This window comes from Muntiacus reevesi, chromosome 3 (genome assembly GCF_963930625.1).
Source record: "Muntiacus reevesi chromosome 3, mMunRee1.1, whole genome shotgun sequence".
Taxonomy (NCBI): Eukaryota; Metazoa; Chordata; class Mammalia; order Artiodactyla; family Cervidae; genus Muntiacus; species Muntiacus reevesi.
This window is the reverse complement of record NC_089251.1, coordinates 109054622-109069913: the sequence shown is the minus strand read 5'-3', so window position 1 is coordinate 109069913 and position 15292 is coordinate 109054622. Positions and strand designations below refer to the sequence as shown.

General features: G+C 54.8%; 1 protein-coding gene across 5 annotated transcripts in view; it reads left to right on the top strand.

Moving 5' to 3' along the window:
* Positions 1-4995: 4995 nt before the first annotated feature.
* The window catches only part of MYOM3 (myomesin 3), a 52958-nt gene continuing 42661 nt past the window's right edge, over positions 4996-15292 (top strand). For 2 of the 5 annotated variants that reach the window (XM_065930064.1, XM_065930059.1), the window contains exons 1-6: positions 4996-5158; positions 7467-7645; positions 8010-8090; positions 8923-9082; positions 9766-9923; positions 14773-14868. In XM_065930064.1, the coding sequence (XP_065786136.1) occupies positions 7485-7645; positions 8010-8090; positions 8923-9082; positions 9766-9923; positions 14773-14868 (656 nt within the window). In that variant the 5' untranslated portion in view covers positions 4996-5158; positions 7467-7484. Of the gene's footprint in view, positions 5159-5948; positions 6336-6869; positions 6909-7466; positions 7646-8009; positions 8091-8922; positions 9083-9765; positions 9924-14772; positions 14869-15292 lie in introns of those variants that run through there. The other 3 variants (XM_065930062.1, XM_065930060.1, XM_065930063.1) reach the window with 3 other exon arrangements.

Genomic DNA, 15292 nt, shown 5'->3' with positions numbered 1-15292 from the left:
AGTGGGGACCCTGAGGGGCCAGAGCCCCCATCCCCCTCTGAACATCCCAAAGCCCTGTCTGAACATAGCTGAGCAACAGGGTCAAAGTGCAGCTGCCCTGGTGAGACCCTTTCTGGGTGGGCAATGCCCTCCCTTCACTGTACCCAGCACGTCTCCCCTCCTCTCCCTCACCCCTCGCCTCCCTGCTACACAGCGCCAGGCAGCACGGTCCTTATCTGTAATTAATATTTAACATCTCTTCAGGGTCACTGGCCTAGACCCAGTATCTCCCTGGTGGAGGGTGGGCTGGCCCATTCTGCTCCCGGCAGCTGCTACATTGGCCCTAATGATTGCTCTCTGCCCCCACACTGCAAACAAGCCTGCTTCCTGTCACTCGGGGTGAACTTGGCCAAAGGTGGACTGTCTCGCCTGGTTTAGTCATGAAAACCAACTTACCAGCTGGACTCTTCTCACCAGGTGAGTGGGTCAGGGTGTCAGAGACTTTTTAATTAAAAGCTGTAAACATCTCTTCCAGTTCACAAGGCCACAGAGCTCTCTAAGCTCCCTGGGGTAACTGTTGTTCCTACAGTCCATGAGTCTCTGAGTCCTGTGACCCTCCTCAGCCTGGCCCTGCATCCGCTAGGCTTCACCCCCTCTCAGGTCTCCGGCCTGCCAGGCAGGAAACTCAGGCTACAGAAACAGCTGGAACGAGCTAGGGGGCAGAATGTCCGAGGCTCCGGAGCCAGGCTGGGGCGTTGGCATTCCTGAGTGTCCTAGACCTTGACCACACTGCAGCCTGGCCCCACCCAGTCCAGAGAAAGGTGAGTCTGGTGTCACCAGCCTCCAAGTCACACAGAGCCCAGCCCAAGAGCAAATGAATAAGAGTCCAGCAGAGCCAGTCAAGGAGTAGTAAGAGGAGGCGGGCCTCAGCCTCGCTGTTGGGAAGTTCCTGCTCTTGATGGCTCCTTCTTCCATTAACCTGCCGTGATAGGCGGCATCACTGATATTCTGCAAAGGAGGAAAATGTGGCTCAGAGGGTTTAGGTGAGGTTTCCTAAACTGGCCTCACCAAGAAAAGCCCTTGAGAAGCTTACAAAAAATACATCTTCCTCAGCCCCAGCCCAGACCTGCTGGATCCACAGCTCCTAGGGAATCAGGCTTTTAATAAAGTCCTTTAGTGATTCCTCTTAGGCAAGTGGAAGAACCCATGCTATTATATCAATAGCCTTCCTATTCATTGGTCTCAAATATCCCCCTAGAGCCGCCCCCATCTAACCCCCTGGATGGGGGTGGGGAGCTGAAAGTAGGGGGGGTGGTATTTCAATCTGAGATATCTGAAGACTCCCGCCCTCCCAAACCCCCGGCCGAGGAACGCGCGGGGTTTGCCTGAGTTTCCACCGAGAGAACAGGGCCATGGGGGATGAGGGCCCCTCCAGGGTCCCACAGGGCAAGGCTGGCTCCCTCTGTCCCCTCCCCAGTCTGGTGTCAGCCTGGACAGAGCGACACAGCTCTGAGACCCCAGCCCCGTCCCCTACCCTCCCACCCGCACCCCCACTCGGCCCTTCAGTTGCTTGAGCCGGTTTTCCTTCCCACTCTAATGAGGAAGGGGCATGAGGAAGATGCGTTTTGACCTGTTAGTGAGAGACGGAACTGTAACCGGAAGGAACTTAAGTGTGAGAGCAACAGAGCAGGGAAGGGAGACGGAAGCATGAGAAAGGAGGCGCCGGGAGAAGGCTCTGGACCAGACAGTTCTCCCCTTGGCCACCAAGGGGAACCATCAGCCGAAGACAGTTCGGTTGCTGTCTCAGAAACCCTTGGGGCAGTTCATGGTGGTCGGTGGGTAAAATAGGAGGTGGGAGAGGGGTTCAGGACGGGGGACACATGTACACCCATGGCTGATTCATGTGAATATATGGCAAAAACCATTACAATATTGTAAAGTAATTAGCCTCCAGTTAAAACGAATAAATTAATTTACCAAAAAAATAGGGTTCCGATGAGAATCCTTAATATTCATAAATCCAAAGAAGGCAATGAAAAGGAAAAGGAAGGGGAGAAAGAATGAAATATTTAAGGAGTACTACTCATGGGTTAGAACTTCCCAGAGGGCAAGGGTTTCCCCAGTGCTTCAGAGGTAAAGAATCCGCTTGCAGAGCAAGAGATACAAGTTCAATCCCTGGGTCTGGAAGACCCTCTGGAGAAGGAAATCCACTCCAGTATTATTGCCTGGGAAATCCCATGGACAGAGGAGCCTGGCAGGCCACAATCCATGGGGCCACAAAGAGTCAGACACAACTTAGCTATTAAACGACAACAATTTCTTGCATTTTAACCTGATTTGAATCTCATAAACATTCTTCAAGACAGGTTCTCATTCATTCATTTTTAACAAGCATATCAAAGACCCAGTTGTATGCCAGCACTGTTCTTGGGGCTGGGGATACAGTGAACGAGACAGGCAGGTAATTCCCTGTTGTCTCAGAGCTTGCATACAATTTGCACATAAAGAAGCAGCCCAGAAAGGATGATTGGAAGGACTGATGCTGACGCTGAAGCTCCAAAACTTTGGCCATCTGATGCCAAGAACTGGCTCATTAGAAAAGACCCTGATGCTGGGAAAGGTTGAAGGCGGGAGGAGAAGAGGACAACAGAGGATGAGATAGTTGGATGGCATCACCGACTTGATAGACATGAATTTGAGCAAACTTCAGGAGCTGGTGATGGACAGGGAAGCCTGGGCTTGCTGCAGTCCATGGGGTCGCAATGAGTCGGACACAACTGCGTGACTGAACTGAACTGAACTGATCATACAGTATTTGTCTGTCTCTTTCTGACTTATTTCACTTAGCATAACATCCTCCAAGTCCATCCATGTTGCTCCATATGGAAAAACGTCATTCTTTGTTATTCCATTGTTTATACTTACCACATATTCTTTATCCATTCATCTTTCATTGGACACTTAGGTTGCTCCCATATCTTGGCAACTGTAAATAATGCTGCTATGAACATTGAGGTGCATACATATTTTTTAATTAATCTTTTCATATATAAAATATGTAGCCAGGAGTGGAATAGCTGGATCATATAGTAGTTCTATTTAATTTTTTTGAGAAACTTTCATACTGTTTTCCATAGGGACTGCACCAATTTACATTCCTGTGAGAAACATATGGGTTCCCTTTTAGGAGATTGAGATTTTGGCTGAAGCTCTCGCTTGTATATTCTGTCTGTCTGTCTGTCTCTCTCTCTCTCTCTCTCTCTGCCCCCCCTGAGGAGTCCCCAGGGCCTAGGAAGAAAGACAGGCTCAGTGTTGCTGGGCCCGTGAGGCCCCAGGAAGAAAGAGGCCAGGAGGGGAGCTGTGTCTCTGGAGTGGAGCCAGCACCACCTTCCGCAAACCTGCTCATCCCCTGAGCCTGGCTCAGGAGCCCCCTCCTGATCACCCCCTATCGTAACTGCCTGTGTCCCCATCTAGATGAGACATATCCTAGAGTCCAGCATCTTATCTCTCCCCTCTACATCCCCAGCGCCCTGCAGGCCTGGTATGAATGTCCGTGAGGGGAGAGGATTGAGACGGGGAGGAGGAACAGAGGTCCAGAAGAAACCTCCCCTGTGGCCTCTCCGGAAGCCTGGGAAATTTGGACGGTGAAGGAGGAAATGACTTGCTCTCCTCTGCTGCTTGTACCACGTCCCCCACACTACCCCACACCCTCACCCCACCCCATACACACCATCGCACACCTCACACCCTCACACTCAGCCCACCCTCTCACACATTCCACACACACCTCATCCCCTCACACACAGCCCATACACAATCATACACACATTCCACACACACCTCATCGCCTCACACACACCCCACACACTCTCACACACACACCCTCATCCCCTCACACACAGCCCATACACAATCATACACACATTCCACACATACCTCATGCCCTCAGACACACCCCACACACTCTTACACACATTCCAGACGTACCTCATACCCTCACATTCATCCCACACACTCACACACATTCCACACACATCTCATGCCCTCACACACAGCCCACACACTCTCACACACACCCTCATACCTTCACACACACCCCACACTCTCACACAGATTCCACACACACCTCATCCCCTCACACACAGCCCACACATTCACACACATTCCACACTTACCTCATCCCCTCACACACACCCCACAAACTCACACACATTCCACACACACCTCATGCCCTCACATACAGCCCACATACACACATTCCACACACACCTCATGCCCTCACACCCAGCCCACACACTCTCACACACATCCCCGCACCCCCCACACACCATCACACACACACCCCACACACCCTCACATACACTCTCACACACACCTGCACACCCTCACATACACACACATACACACACACATACCCTCACGCAAACACACACCCTCACACACACCTCACCATAGGCCAGCAGGGCTGGTCAGTAGCTGCTGCGTGGGGAGCGGGGGTATAGATGAGAAGAAACCCACTTCTATTTTAGCAGTGATAACCCATGAGCACTAAAGACTCATTTTTCCAGCCACACATCATGTCTTCCTGATGACTGGGGGCCCAGCCTCGCTGTCTCCACTTTCAGAAGGGGAATCAGATCTGAGAAGCTGCGTGTCTTCCCCAAAGCACCTGTCACTGGGTGCAGCCGGGGGAGGAATTCAGAGTAGAACTCTCAGCAGCTGAGAAAGCTGTCCCTGATCCATTTTCCATATGGATCAGGCCTGAGCTATGAGCTTCTTTCCACTGCAGCAGGGGGCGAGGGTTGGGGAAGGGATGGCACCCAGGGAGGATCTGTCTGCGGGAGGTGGGTGGGGGGTGTGGGGACAGCTCCACCTGTCGCCGCCCGGCAATGCTGGACCCAGGGAACGGCCCCTCCCCCTCTCCTCCCCCCCATAGTTCTCATCCATTGTCATCACACTGCTATATTTAAGGCCCGTGCAAGCTCCAGGATCACATTCTTCTCCCCGTCCCCGCTGAGTCCGGGGCAAGAAGAAACCAAGGACCCTCTCATCCTCTGGAATCGTCTCCCCAGAGCCACCAGAGTGGGCACAGCTGCTTCTGTGGGTCACCTCCAGAGATCGGGGGAGCGGAGAGAGACCTCCAGATAGTGAGACCCTCAGCTTTCCATTCGGAAGTGGGGTAGGGGTGTGTGTGTGTGTGTGTGTGTGTGTGTGTGAAAAGGATCCTGTGAGATCGGGAAGGAAGAAGCAGACTTGTGCTCAGCCATGGAAATGAGAGGGGATTCTAGATAAAAAATCCCTGCCCTGCCTCACTGTTTTGCGTGGCCCTGGGTCTTCCGAGCTGAGCCTTCTGTGATATGAAAGCTGCAGTACAACCCTCCCAGATCCCTTGGGGATGCCCTGGGAAGTGGAGGCTTTCCTGCAGCCATCAGGGATCAGCAGGGACCCGGGTGGGCTGGCAGGTCCGGCCAACCTAGAGCTGTCCTGGCGGAGCCCTGCTTGGCCCGCCCAGCGGGCAGGGGATGAGAGCGAGGCCGCGGGGCCCACGTCGCGGGGCTGGGAGGGCGCTCATCCAGCCTGGACTCACTGGCACCAAACCCGGGCCAGCACTCCTGCCTCGGAAACTGGTGGGGAACGTTAAGAGCACATCCCCACTTGCCCAGACCCCCTGGGTAGGCTGTGTCTCCACTCCCGCCCGCAGGACCCAGCTTTCTGCCGTCAGGACTCAGAGTCTCTCTGGCTCATATGCTTCCCCTCCCGTCCTGAGGAAATGGAGAGACCTCCTTGACCCCTCTCACTGGGAGATGCTGTCAGAGAGCTGGGGAGATGGCCGGGGGTGGGGGCGTTACAGACAGGGCAGTGGGCAGACTGAGGCTTGGGAGGAAGGTGGAGAAAATGGAGTGGGTGGGGAAGGCCACAAGGCAGGACCCCAGGAGGCTTTGCACCCTCAGAGGAGGGCAGTGGGGGCCGAGGTCCCCTCCTGATCCACCACGCATCGCTGACCCCTCCCCAAGCAGGCACACACCGCCTTCTGGAGAGAGAGCGTTGGAAAGCTGCAATCTGCTCACGACCTAATCCCAAGCCTCAGTCAGCGCTTTAAAAAGAACCGATGGCTCATCCCTAAAGCCAGGGGTCTGGTTGCGGGCGGCCCAGGAGGTCCAGGATGAGCGCCAGGCCCGCCCCGCTGCGCTCGTCAGGAACAGAGCATCCGGGGAAAGCAGCCAGCAGCTGACGCCAGGGAACGTTAACCCTCCGCTGCTGGGGCCAGGGCCGTGTCCCAGGCGAGCCAGGGCCTCCCTCGCTGGTACCCAGCAGCTCTCTTCTGGGCCGAGAGGAGGAAGGAGAAGAAAGAGCAGGCCAGTCATTTTCTGGGTGCAGGCAGCCTCTTCCTTGGGGGTGTGGGGGTGCTGGATAGGAAGCCCAAAGGATGACGTCCCATTGAGTTCAGCGAGGTCATTGCAGGAAGCTTCACAGACAGTCCTAGATCCCAGCTAACACTCTGCAGTGACCCAGGCTCTCCTGGGTGTTCTTTTCTGGATGCCCAAAGGGAGCAAACTTTAAGGAACCAGAAGAAATAAACTTCCACTAAGACTGACCCTTAGCAGCCTGAGCCCTCTGACACCCCAGAATAGGCCTTTCCGGGTCAAGGATCTCTGATGGGGCCAGTGCGCCCACCTCCCCCATCATGAACTTAGGGACATGGCCCCCCACAGGTGTGTTCTGAACACACACACACACACACACACACACACACACACACACTCACTCACTCTAGCTTGGCCAGCAGGCCCCGAAGGAGAGGCAGGGACAGGACAGAGCCTGCCCTCATAGAAGCAGACAGGAGAAGGCTAAGCGCGGGTCTGCTCTTCTGTCTCCTCCTTCGTGCCCAGGGTCTACATCAGGGCCAAACCTGGCGAGGACCTTTCCAGGTAAGAGGCCTGTCCCAAATTCCCACCTGGAGGAGCGCAGATGCCAATTCCAGGGGTTCCACCAAGACGCACCCTAAGGCTTCAGCATCAGAGGGCCCTCAGAGGCCTGGGGGTAACATTGTACCCCAGATCCGGGAAAGAATGTACTGCAAGAACTCAGAGCCAGCTAGCTTGGGGCCCCTACTCTCCTGCCCACTTCTCCTTGCCCTGGATGTCACGGCGCTCAGTCCCTCACGTGTGGGAAGCTGAGGCCGGAGAAGGGAAGGCCTTGGTCAGGCCACGTGGAGGGGCAAGGACAGAGTGCAGTGGAAGCCAGGGCCTGCTCCTCAATGGGGGGCGGCTCATGGGGTGGTGGGTGAGCCAGGCTGAGAGCTTGAAGCCTGCCTCTGTCACCTGGGCAGGCGTGGGTCCCCCCCATTGGGTCTTGAGATCGCCTGCCTGCCCACCAGAGAGAGACCACCCCCCCAACCAGCAGACCTCCGGAGAGATGCTGGCGGGCCCCACGGGGAAGGGGCGGGTGGACACCTGGTGGAGTAACCGTGCACCTCGGCTCTGCAGGTTGTCACTCTCGCAGCCATGACTCTGCCTCACAGCCCGGGAGGTGTGGGGGAGCCCCGGCCCCCCCAGGCCGTGCAAGTGCACCGGCGGGAGCACCGCCGGGAGGAGGAGCAGAAGGAGGAGCGGCAGCACAGCCTGCAGATGGACTCCTCGACGCGGAGACGGACCTTCCGCAGCAGGTGGGGCATCAGGGCACCCCAGCCACTGCCCTGCCCCCAGGACCCCCAGTCTGAGCAGGGAGGCACAGCCTGACCTCTGCACACTCCAGTCTGAGGGGGGAGGCATAGCCCTGACCTTGGGAGGTTCCTGTTGGAAGGGCAGGAATGACCCTTCTTTTTGGAGAGCCCAGCCTGAGATGGGAAGCACAGCTCTGCTTCGTGGAGCCCCCAGGCTAAGAGAGGAGGCATGGCCCTGTTCTGAGACCACGGTTTGAGAAGGTGGCACAGCTGTGCCTGCTAGTACCCTGAGGTGGGTAGGTGGAGCCCCCAGCCAGACCCCCAGCCAAATCTGCAGGAGCCATGAACTCTCTTTTCCCCGGGGCAGCGAGGAAGAGTATCAGTTCAGCGCTGCAGACTACGCCCTCGCAGCAGCCTTGGCTCTGACAGCCTCCTCAGAGACAACGTGGTAAGTCGAGTGACCTTTCCAGAGAGCCCTGGGCTAGGAAGAGTTCATCTTGTCCAGTCCCCTTCCCCCCTACTGGGCTCCCACACTCAGCTTTAAAAAACGTGCCCGAAATTACACACCTAGAACGGGTGACTAGTCAGAGGTTTAAGCCCAGGGCTGACTGATGGCAAAGCCCACGGCACCACCCTCTGATGGGTCCACAGGCGGTAGTGAGGGACCATCCCTAGGGGAGAGGGTGGGGGTCCACGCTTCACCACCCGGCTCTCAGGGAAGGAGTCTAGGGACAGAGAGGGGAGGCAAGTAAACCAGCCCACATGTCGAACACCCTGAGATAGGAGGGCCTCCAAGCTTGGGAGCATCCTTAGGCCTGTGTCCTGCTCCTGGCCGGCCCAGAGCAGGTCACTCAGCCTGTAAAGCAAATCTCTACCCGGTCAAACGGGGAGACTAAGGATGTCGGCTTGGCTCTAGTGAAAACAAGAGGAACCATGGCTTGTGAAACACCCTTGTGAACTGTATCGATAATATTAAGTGTGAGTCATTCAGTCGTGTCCAATTCTTTGTGACCCCGTGGACTGTAACCCACCAGGAATTCTCCTCTGTCCATGGAATTCTCCAAGCAAGAATATTGGAGTGGGTTTCCATTCCCTTCTCCACCTTCTAAAACCCAGGCCCATTCAGGGGATTTTGGAGGCAAGAAAGGATTAGAGTTGCCCTTGTCCTCAAGAAGCTTCAAGCGTGGCCGGCAAGGCCGGGCATAGGAGAGGCAGGGCCAGGACGCGCCCCCACAGCCCCACCCACGGTTCCCCGCCTCTGATGGCCTCTGTCACCGCAGGGAGGCCCAGCTGAGGCGCCAGACCAGCACCGTGGAGCTGGAGGAGCGGGGGCAGAAGCGGGTGGGCTTTGGCAACGAGTGGGAGAGGACAGAGATCGCCTTCCTCCGGACCCAGTGGCTGCTGCGCCAGAGACGAGACCGGAAGGCGCTGAGACGGCGGGTGAGAGGGGTGGGCGGGGGCTTCCGGGGCCCTGGGACCCGCAGCCCTTCTCACGCTGCCCCCCTCACCCTACCCCCTTCTCCAGAAAAGCTGGACCTCTCAGGGCCCCCACCTTCTAGCTGCATGACCTTAGGCAAAACTATGATTCTAACCGAGCCTCAGTTTTCTCATCTGTAAAATGGACATATTTGGTCCAATACTGAGTGTCGACGTGGGAAATAACTGAGAACACGCTTATAAAACCACTTTCCCAGTTCCTCAGACACAGAAGACACTCGGGAAGTGTCAGGGATCTGAAGCCACCTCCATGCCCCATCCCTGGGCAGGACAGGAACAGCTATAATACTTACACGGGTGTTATCACTGCTCATGTTTTTCATGTAGAGACTTAAGTCATCCTCCCTACAATCCCAAAGGAGGGTGGGGCAATATGATTATCATCCCCATTTTACAGATGAGGAAACAGAGGCCTGGCCTATGGTTGGTCTCATAGCCAGTAAGTGGCAGAGTTTGGCCTTGATTCCAGGTCAGGTCCCAAAGCCCCACGCCCTGCCCTCTGTGCCATGCTGCCTGTCAGCCACTGGCGAGGAGAGTCCAGCCTGGGCGTCAGGGGGAAGGTAACAGCAAAGATGGGGGAGGCGTTGCTCTGGCTCCTGGGACTCACAGGCCCTTCCTTCCTCCAGACAGAGGAGAAGGTCCGGGAGGCCAAGGAGCTGCGGGAGCTGTGTTCCGGCCGTGGGCCCTGGTTCTGGATCCCTCTGCGCTCGCACGCGGTCTGGGAGCACACCACGGTCCTGCTGACCTGTACCGTCCAGGGTTCACCTCCACCCCAGGTCACCTGGTAAGCCCCCAGGGCAGGAGAGAAGGGATCCTCGCCCGGCCTCCAGGCTCCGGACCTCAGGGATCCCTTGAATGTGACTTCCTTACTCAACACCTCCCCGCCAGGGGCCTGGTCCCTTCCCCACAAGTTCCTGCTGCCTTAGAAAAGCCATGGACCCACAGCCCTGAACTCTGCCCACCCCCAGACAGAGCAGCAGCTGCTGGGGAAGCTCTGGAGAGGTTATTCTTAGCTGCCTCCCAGCCAGCCTGGGGCTAGATGTCTGGGCCACCTGGGGAGCCAGCACTTGTGAAAATATGATTCTGGTGGCTTGAGAAGGCAGCTGCCCCGAGCTGGGCGTCTCCAGGGTTGCAGGAAGATGGCAGAGGCAGGTCCAGGGTCGGGGCAGGAGAGGAGGCAGGGAGGGTGGGGGCTCTCAGTGAGAAGGAGCCCAGGCCCAGCTTGCTGTCTCTGCTAACTCTGTGTGTGGTCTCAGCTATGGTTCAACCTCTCTGGTCCTGCCTCAGTTTCCTGGTCTGTGAAATGGGTTGAAGATCTCCTGTCCAGCTTGCGTGTGTTGAGGATTTAAGGCCACAACAATGTGGAAGCCCTCAGAACTTGAAAGCTGCTGGGAAAGCAGGAGGTACCATTCCTGGGAATGTACTCATAAAAGAACATGGAGTTGAGGCCTTGCTGGCAGAGGGGAGCGGAGGCAGGAGTCTTCTGAAAGGACCTGGGGAGGTGGGCATTGGCAGCATCTGGGGTTTCTCTCCACCCCAGAGGGAAATGTGTCATTCACACAGCTGAGCTCAGTCTATCCTGAGCTCCCCAGCGTCTAAGGCCCATTGTCAGGCATGCTGGGAGACAAGGAAACGATTTCAACAAATATTTACCAGGAGCATAATCTGTCCCTGGCCCTCACTCAGGCAATGAGGCATAGAAATGACCCAGACACAATCTCACCTCAAGGAACTTTCAACCCAGAAAAGAAATGTCAACACAATGAGAAATATGTCCAAGGGCGGTATTTGAGATAAGAGTGGAGGTGAAGAAGGGCAGTAGCTGCCTCCCCCTGGGGAATCCAGGAAGGCTTCTCAGAGGAGGTGACATATAAGCCCAATCTCAAGGCTGAACAGACCAGGGTCTCGGTAGGAGAGAGAAGATAAGCACACAAATAACTGAGGTCACCAAGGAAAGAGCAGCATCTCACACTTGAGCCTCCCCTACACTGACCCAGCACTTTCCTCTCACTTGAGTCTCTGGGCCATTCATGAGGTTAGGACTACATCCCCATTTCACAGGTGAGGATATCGAGGCTCAGAGAGGTAGTGTGACTTGTTTAAGTCACACAGCTAGTGTGAGCCTGAATTCAAAGTCAGGTCTTCTTGCCTTCCAGCCCAGAGCTCTACTGGCCAAGAGAGTAGAAAAGAGATCATTACAGTTGTTTTTGGGTTTCGTTTTTCTTTAAAGCATCTATCGTGCCTCTGAAGTGAAAGAAAGGGGAAGAACTTAGGCCAGGAGCGATCAAGAAAAATGTCCTCAGAGAAGTGGCATTGCTGGTCACTGCCAGATGGCATTCATTCAAATTCTGTGGGGACCAAGGCTGTCAGTAGGAAGACCTGGGCTAAGCGGTGGTCAGCCTGCCAGCCAAGTCCTGCCCCGCCCTGGCACCGAGGCTCACATCTAAGGCTTTCCATGGGAGCCTCTGGGGAGGGAGGCTTGTTTCCACCCCTGCCAGCAAGGTTGCCACAACAAGGAGCTGAGCATTCCTTGCAAGTGTTGGAGGCCCAAGCCAGGCCCACCTCCAACCAGAGGGACTCAGGGGGCCCCAGGGGCTCCAGGCTTTGGGGATCAGGTTTCCTATCAACAGGCACTTCTGACAGGGCCAGCTCATCCCGGATTGGCCTCCAGAGCTTCCCCCAGGCTCTGGTAGAGACCCAGCCCGAGTCAGCAGGATGATCCTGGCTCCCCAGGCTTGTCAGGAGAGTCCATTCATTCGCAGTTATTGAGCACTTCCTGAATGCAGGGGCAACAAGAGGTCACGTCAGACAAGGTCCAGGCTGGCTGTGTTTACTCTGCAGAAGTGGGTCCTGGCCACAGTTCATGAATATCAAAATCACTCTCCCAGGTCAAGCCACCTGCAAAAGTAAAGTGAACTCCAAAATATGGCAAATTCCCTGGTGGTCCAGTAGTTAGGACTCAGTTCTCTCACTGCCAAGAGCGCAGGATCTCTGGTCAGGGAACTAAGATCCCACAAACCACGCAATCAAAAAATTTCTTTAATTTATAAAAGAGGTTGGGGGTGGGGGGAGGAAAAAGACCCACCAGAATATGTAAGGGAAAATAAACTTAGATAAATAATAAAAAATCTCACTCTTATGTAGGCCTCCCTGAGCCAGGCTCTGGGTTGGGCGCCTGCCTCAGTTGTCTCATTGAGTGCTGTTTTATGATGGGCTGCCGTTCAGCTTCATCCACACAGCCAAGCCTTCAAGGGCCTGAGGAACAGGCAGGAGACTGAGGCCCAGAGGGGGGCAAGATGAGAGCTGAGGTCCCGGGCTGTCCAGGTCATGCCCAGAGCTGCAGCTGCTGCTTTTTCTGGGAAAGGCAGAGGCTGGCCTAGGCTGAGGTGTCTGGAATGTTCCTGACAGCTGGGGGATGGGGGGGCTGACCTTGGCCCCCCAGGCCTGGGAGAGGTGGAAAGATTGGGCATCCAGATTAGGCACCACCCTCCCCACAGAAGACTTAACTGGGCTCCTTTCAGAAGAGGGCACGGCCTGACGGCTGTGAGGTGGGGTGTGGACACAGCACTGTTTGGTCGCCATGGAGACAAACAGGGCATGGGAGGTGGGCAGGTCCAAGGAAGGTGATATGCTGAGGCTGGGGCGCCCTCTTTTGGCCAAGTCCTCCTCTTTGACCTCAACCACCACTGGGGCTGAGCTTCCAGGGTAGCTCAGCTGGTAAAGAATCTGCCTGCAATGCAGGAGACACCAGTTCAATTCCTGGGTCGGGAAGATGCCCTGGAGAAGTGATAGGCTACCCACTCCAGTATTCTTGGACTTCCCTGGTGGCTCAGATGGTAAAGAATCCTTCTGCAACACAGGAGACCCGGGTTCAATCCCTGGGTTGGCAAGATTCCCCTGGAGGAGGGCATAGCAACCTACTCCAGTATTCTTGCCTGGAGAATCTCATGGACAGAGCCTGGCGGGCTACAGCCCGTAGGGTCGCAAAGAGTCGGACATGAATGAAGTGACTGAGCATGCTCACACACACACCTCTGGGGCTGACTCTGCACCCAAAGTCCTCATGGACACAGAGGCCCAGAGAGGGGGAGTGATTTGCCTCAAGTCACACAGCAAACAGTGTCAGGAACCAAGGCCTCCTAACTTTCACAGACATTCACTCATCAGACCTCCAGAACATACCCCAGTGGGCTGTGGGCAGAGGCAAGGCCACCTGGCTGTCCAGGGCTTGCAGCAGAGGGAACAAGACTTCACAGAAAACAAAAGGAAGTATCCGGGGTACAGTGGGGTGAGGCCATGGTTGGGAATCACCTGGCAAGTTTCAAAATAACTGATGCCCAGATTCTACGCCCAGAAATTCTGATTTCACAGATCTGGGCTAAAGCCTGGGCATGGAGTTTTTTTAATGACTTACAGAAGATAGATTTTTTTTCCCCCTTCATGTAAATATCTGATGTAGATGAGGAGGGGCTGCATGGCAACTCCATCCCTCAGCATAGGGATTCAGGCCTGTCCCCATGCACAGCTGGAGACCTCGGGTCTTCCTGGTTCAAGATGGAAGCCGTATTTATGGTTGTATTCTTGCCTCAAGATTGGAAGGAAAGATGATGTGAAACCGGGCAGAGAGTGTCGTCAGAAGCAGCCACGTGACACTTGGACTTATTTCTGTTGACAAGACTTAGTTTAGTCACGTGGTCACACCCAGCAGAAGCAGAGACTAGGAAACATGTTAGATCTACTTTAGAATAAGAGGAGAATGGCTGGTGGAGAACAATGAGAAGTTTATGTTTTAGTATTTATTTAGTTCATGTTTGGCTGCACTGGTTCATAGTTGCAGCTTTTCTCTAGTTGCAGTGTAAGGGCTTCACTGTCCTGTGGCATGAGGGATCTTAGTTCCCAACCAGGGATCAAACCCACATCCCCTGCATTGGAAGGCGGATTCTTAACCACTGGACCACCAGGGAAGTCCCTGCAAGGAGCAGATGCTGATACAAATTCTCAAAGGCTTACATTCAGACTCTCAGCATGGAAATTTTTAAATGAGATGGTTGGATAGCATCACTGACTCAATGGACATGAGTTTGGGTAAACTCCAGGAGTTGGTGATGGACAGGGAGGCCTGGTGTGCTGTGGTCCTTGGAGTCACAAAGAGTCGGACACGACTGAGTGACTGAACTGAACTGAACTGAACTGGTGACTTTAACAAGAACTGAGATTAAGAACTGTTGTCCTGGGGGGTTGGCAAAAAGGAAGGGATGGAGAACTTTCCTTGGTACCCCTTCAGAGAGGAAGGAAAAGCTGGAGCCTGGTCCTTGGGGATTCCCCTGGTAAGGGAAGGGGCAGATACCCCTAATTATGGCTCCCTCTTCTCTGCCCTCCATAAGGGAATAAACACTTGAGCATCCACAGCCTTCAAACTTTACATATCTTATCCCATTTAATCATCACAACAACCCTACAAGGTCAGCACAATTATTATTCCCATTTCACAGATGAGAAAAACTGAGGTTTAGAGCTGCCCTGAGTCACAGAGATGAATAAGCAGCACAAAACTGAGGTTGGAGGCCCAAGAGGCTCGGGATCCCTCCCGCTCAGAACCACATTGCCTCCAACACGCCAGTGTGTCTCCACAGGTACAAAAATGACATGAGAATTGACCCCCGCCTCTTTCCTGCCGGCAAGTATCGAATCACCAACAACTATGGACTGCTGACGTTGGAGATCAGGAGGTGAGACCATGAGCCCCAGAGAGACCCACGGTCCCGAGCCCCAGCACTACCAAGGCCAGAGCAGGTCCAAACCCCTTCTCAAGCTATGAACCACGTCAGCCTCAAAAGAGTGAATGTGGGATGGACCCTCCTTTCACTCCCATACAGTCAGATTAAATAGGCCTGAAGTGGGGCCCAGGAATTGGTATTTAACAGACATCCCCATGTGATTCCAATGTCTTAGAATACACGATGAGAAATTTGGACTTGGCTAGTAGCTAGGTATGTGGGGAGAGTTCCTTGCTGGGGGCGAGAACACACACACACATATACACACGTGCGCGTGCAAGGGGAAGCAGAGGAGAGAGAGTTAGGTAGGCCTTTCAGGAGGTAGTGAGTCCTAAGCACAGTGTTGAAGGAAGAGGCAGCATGCATGGAGGAAATG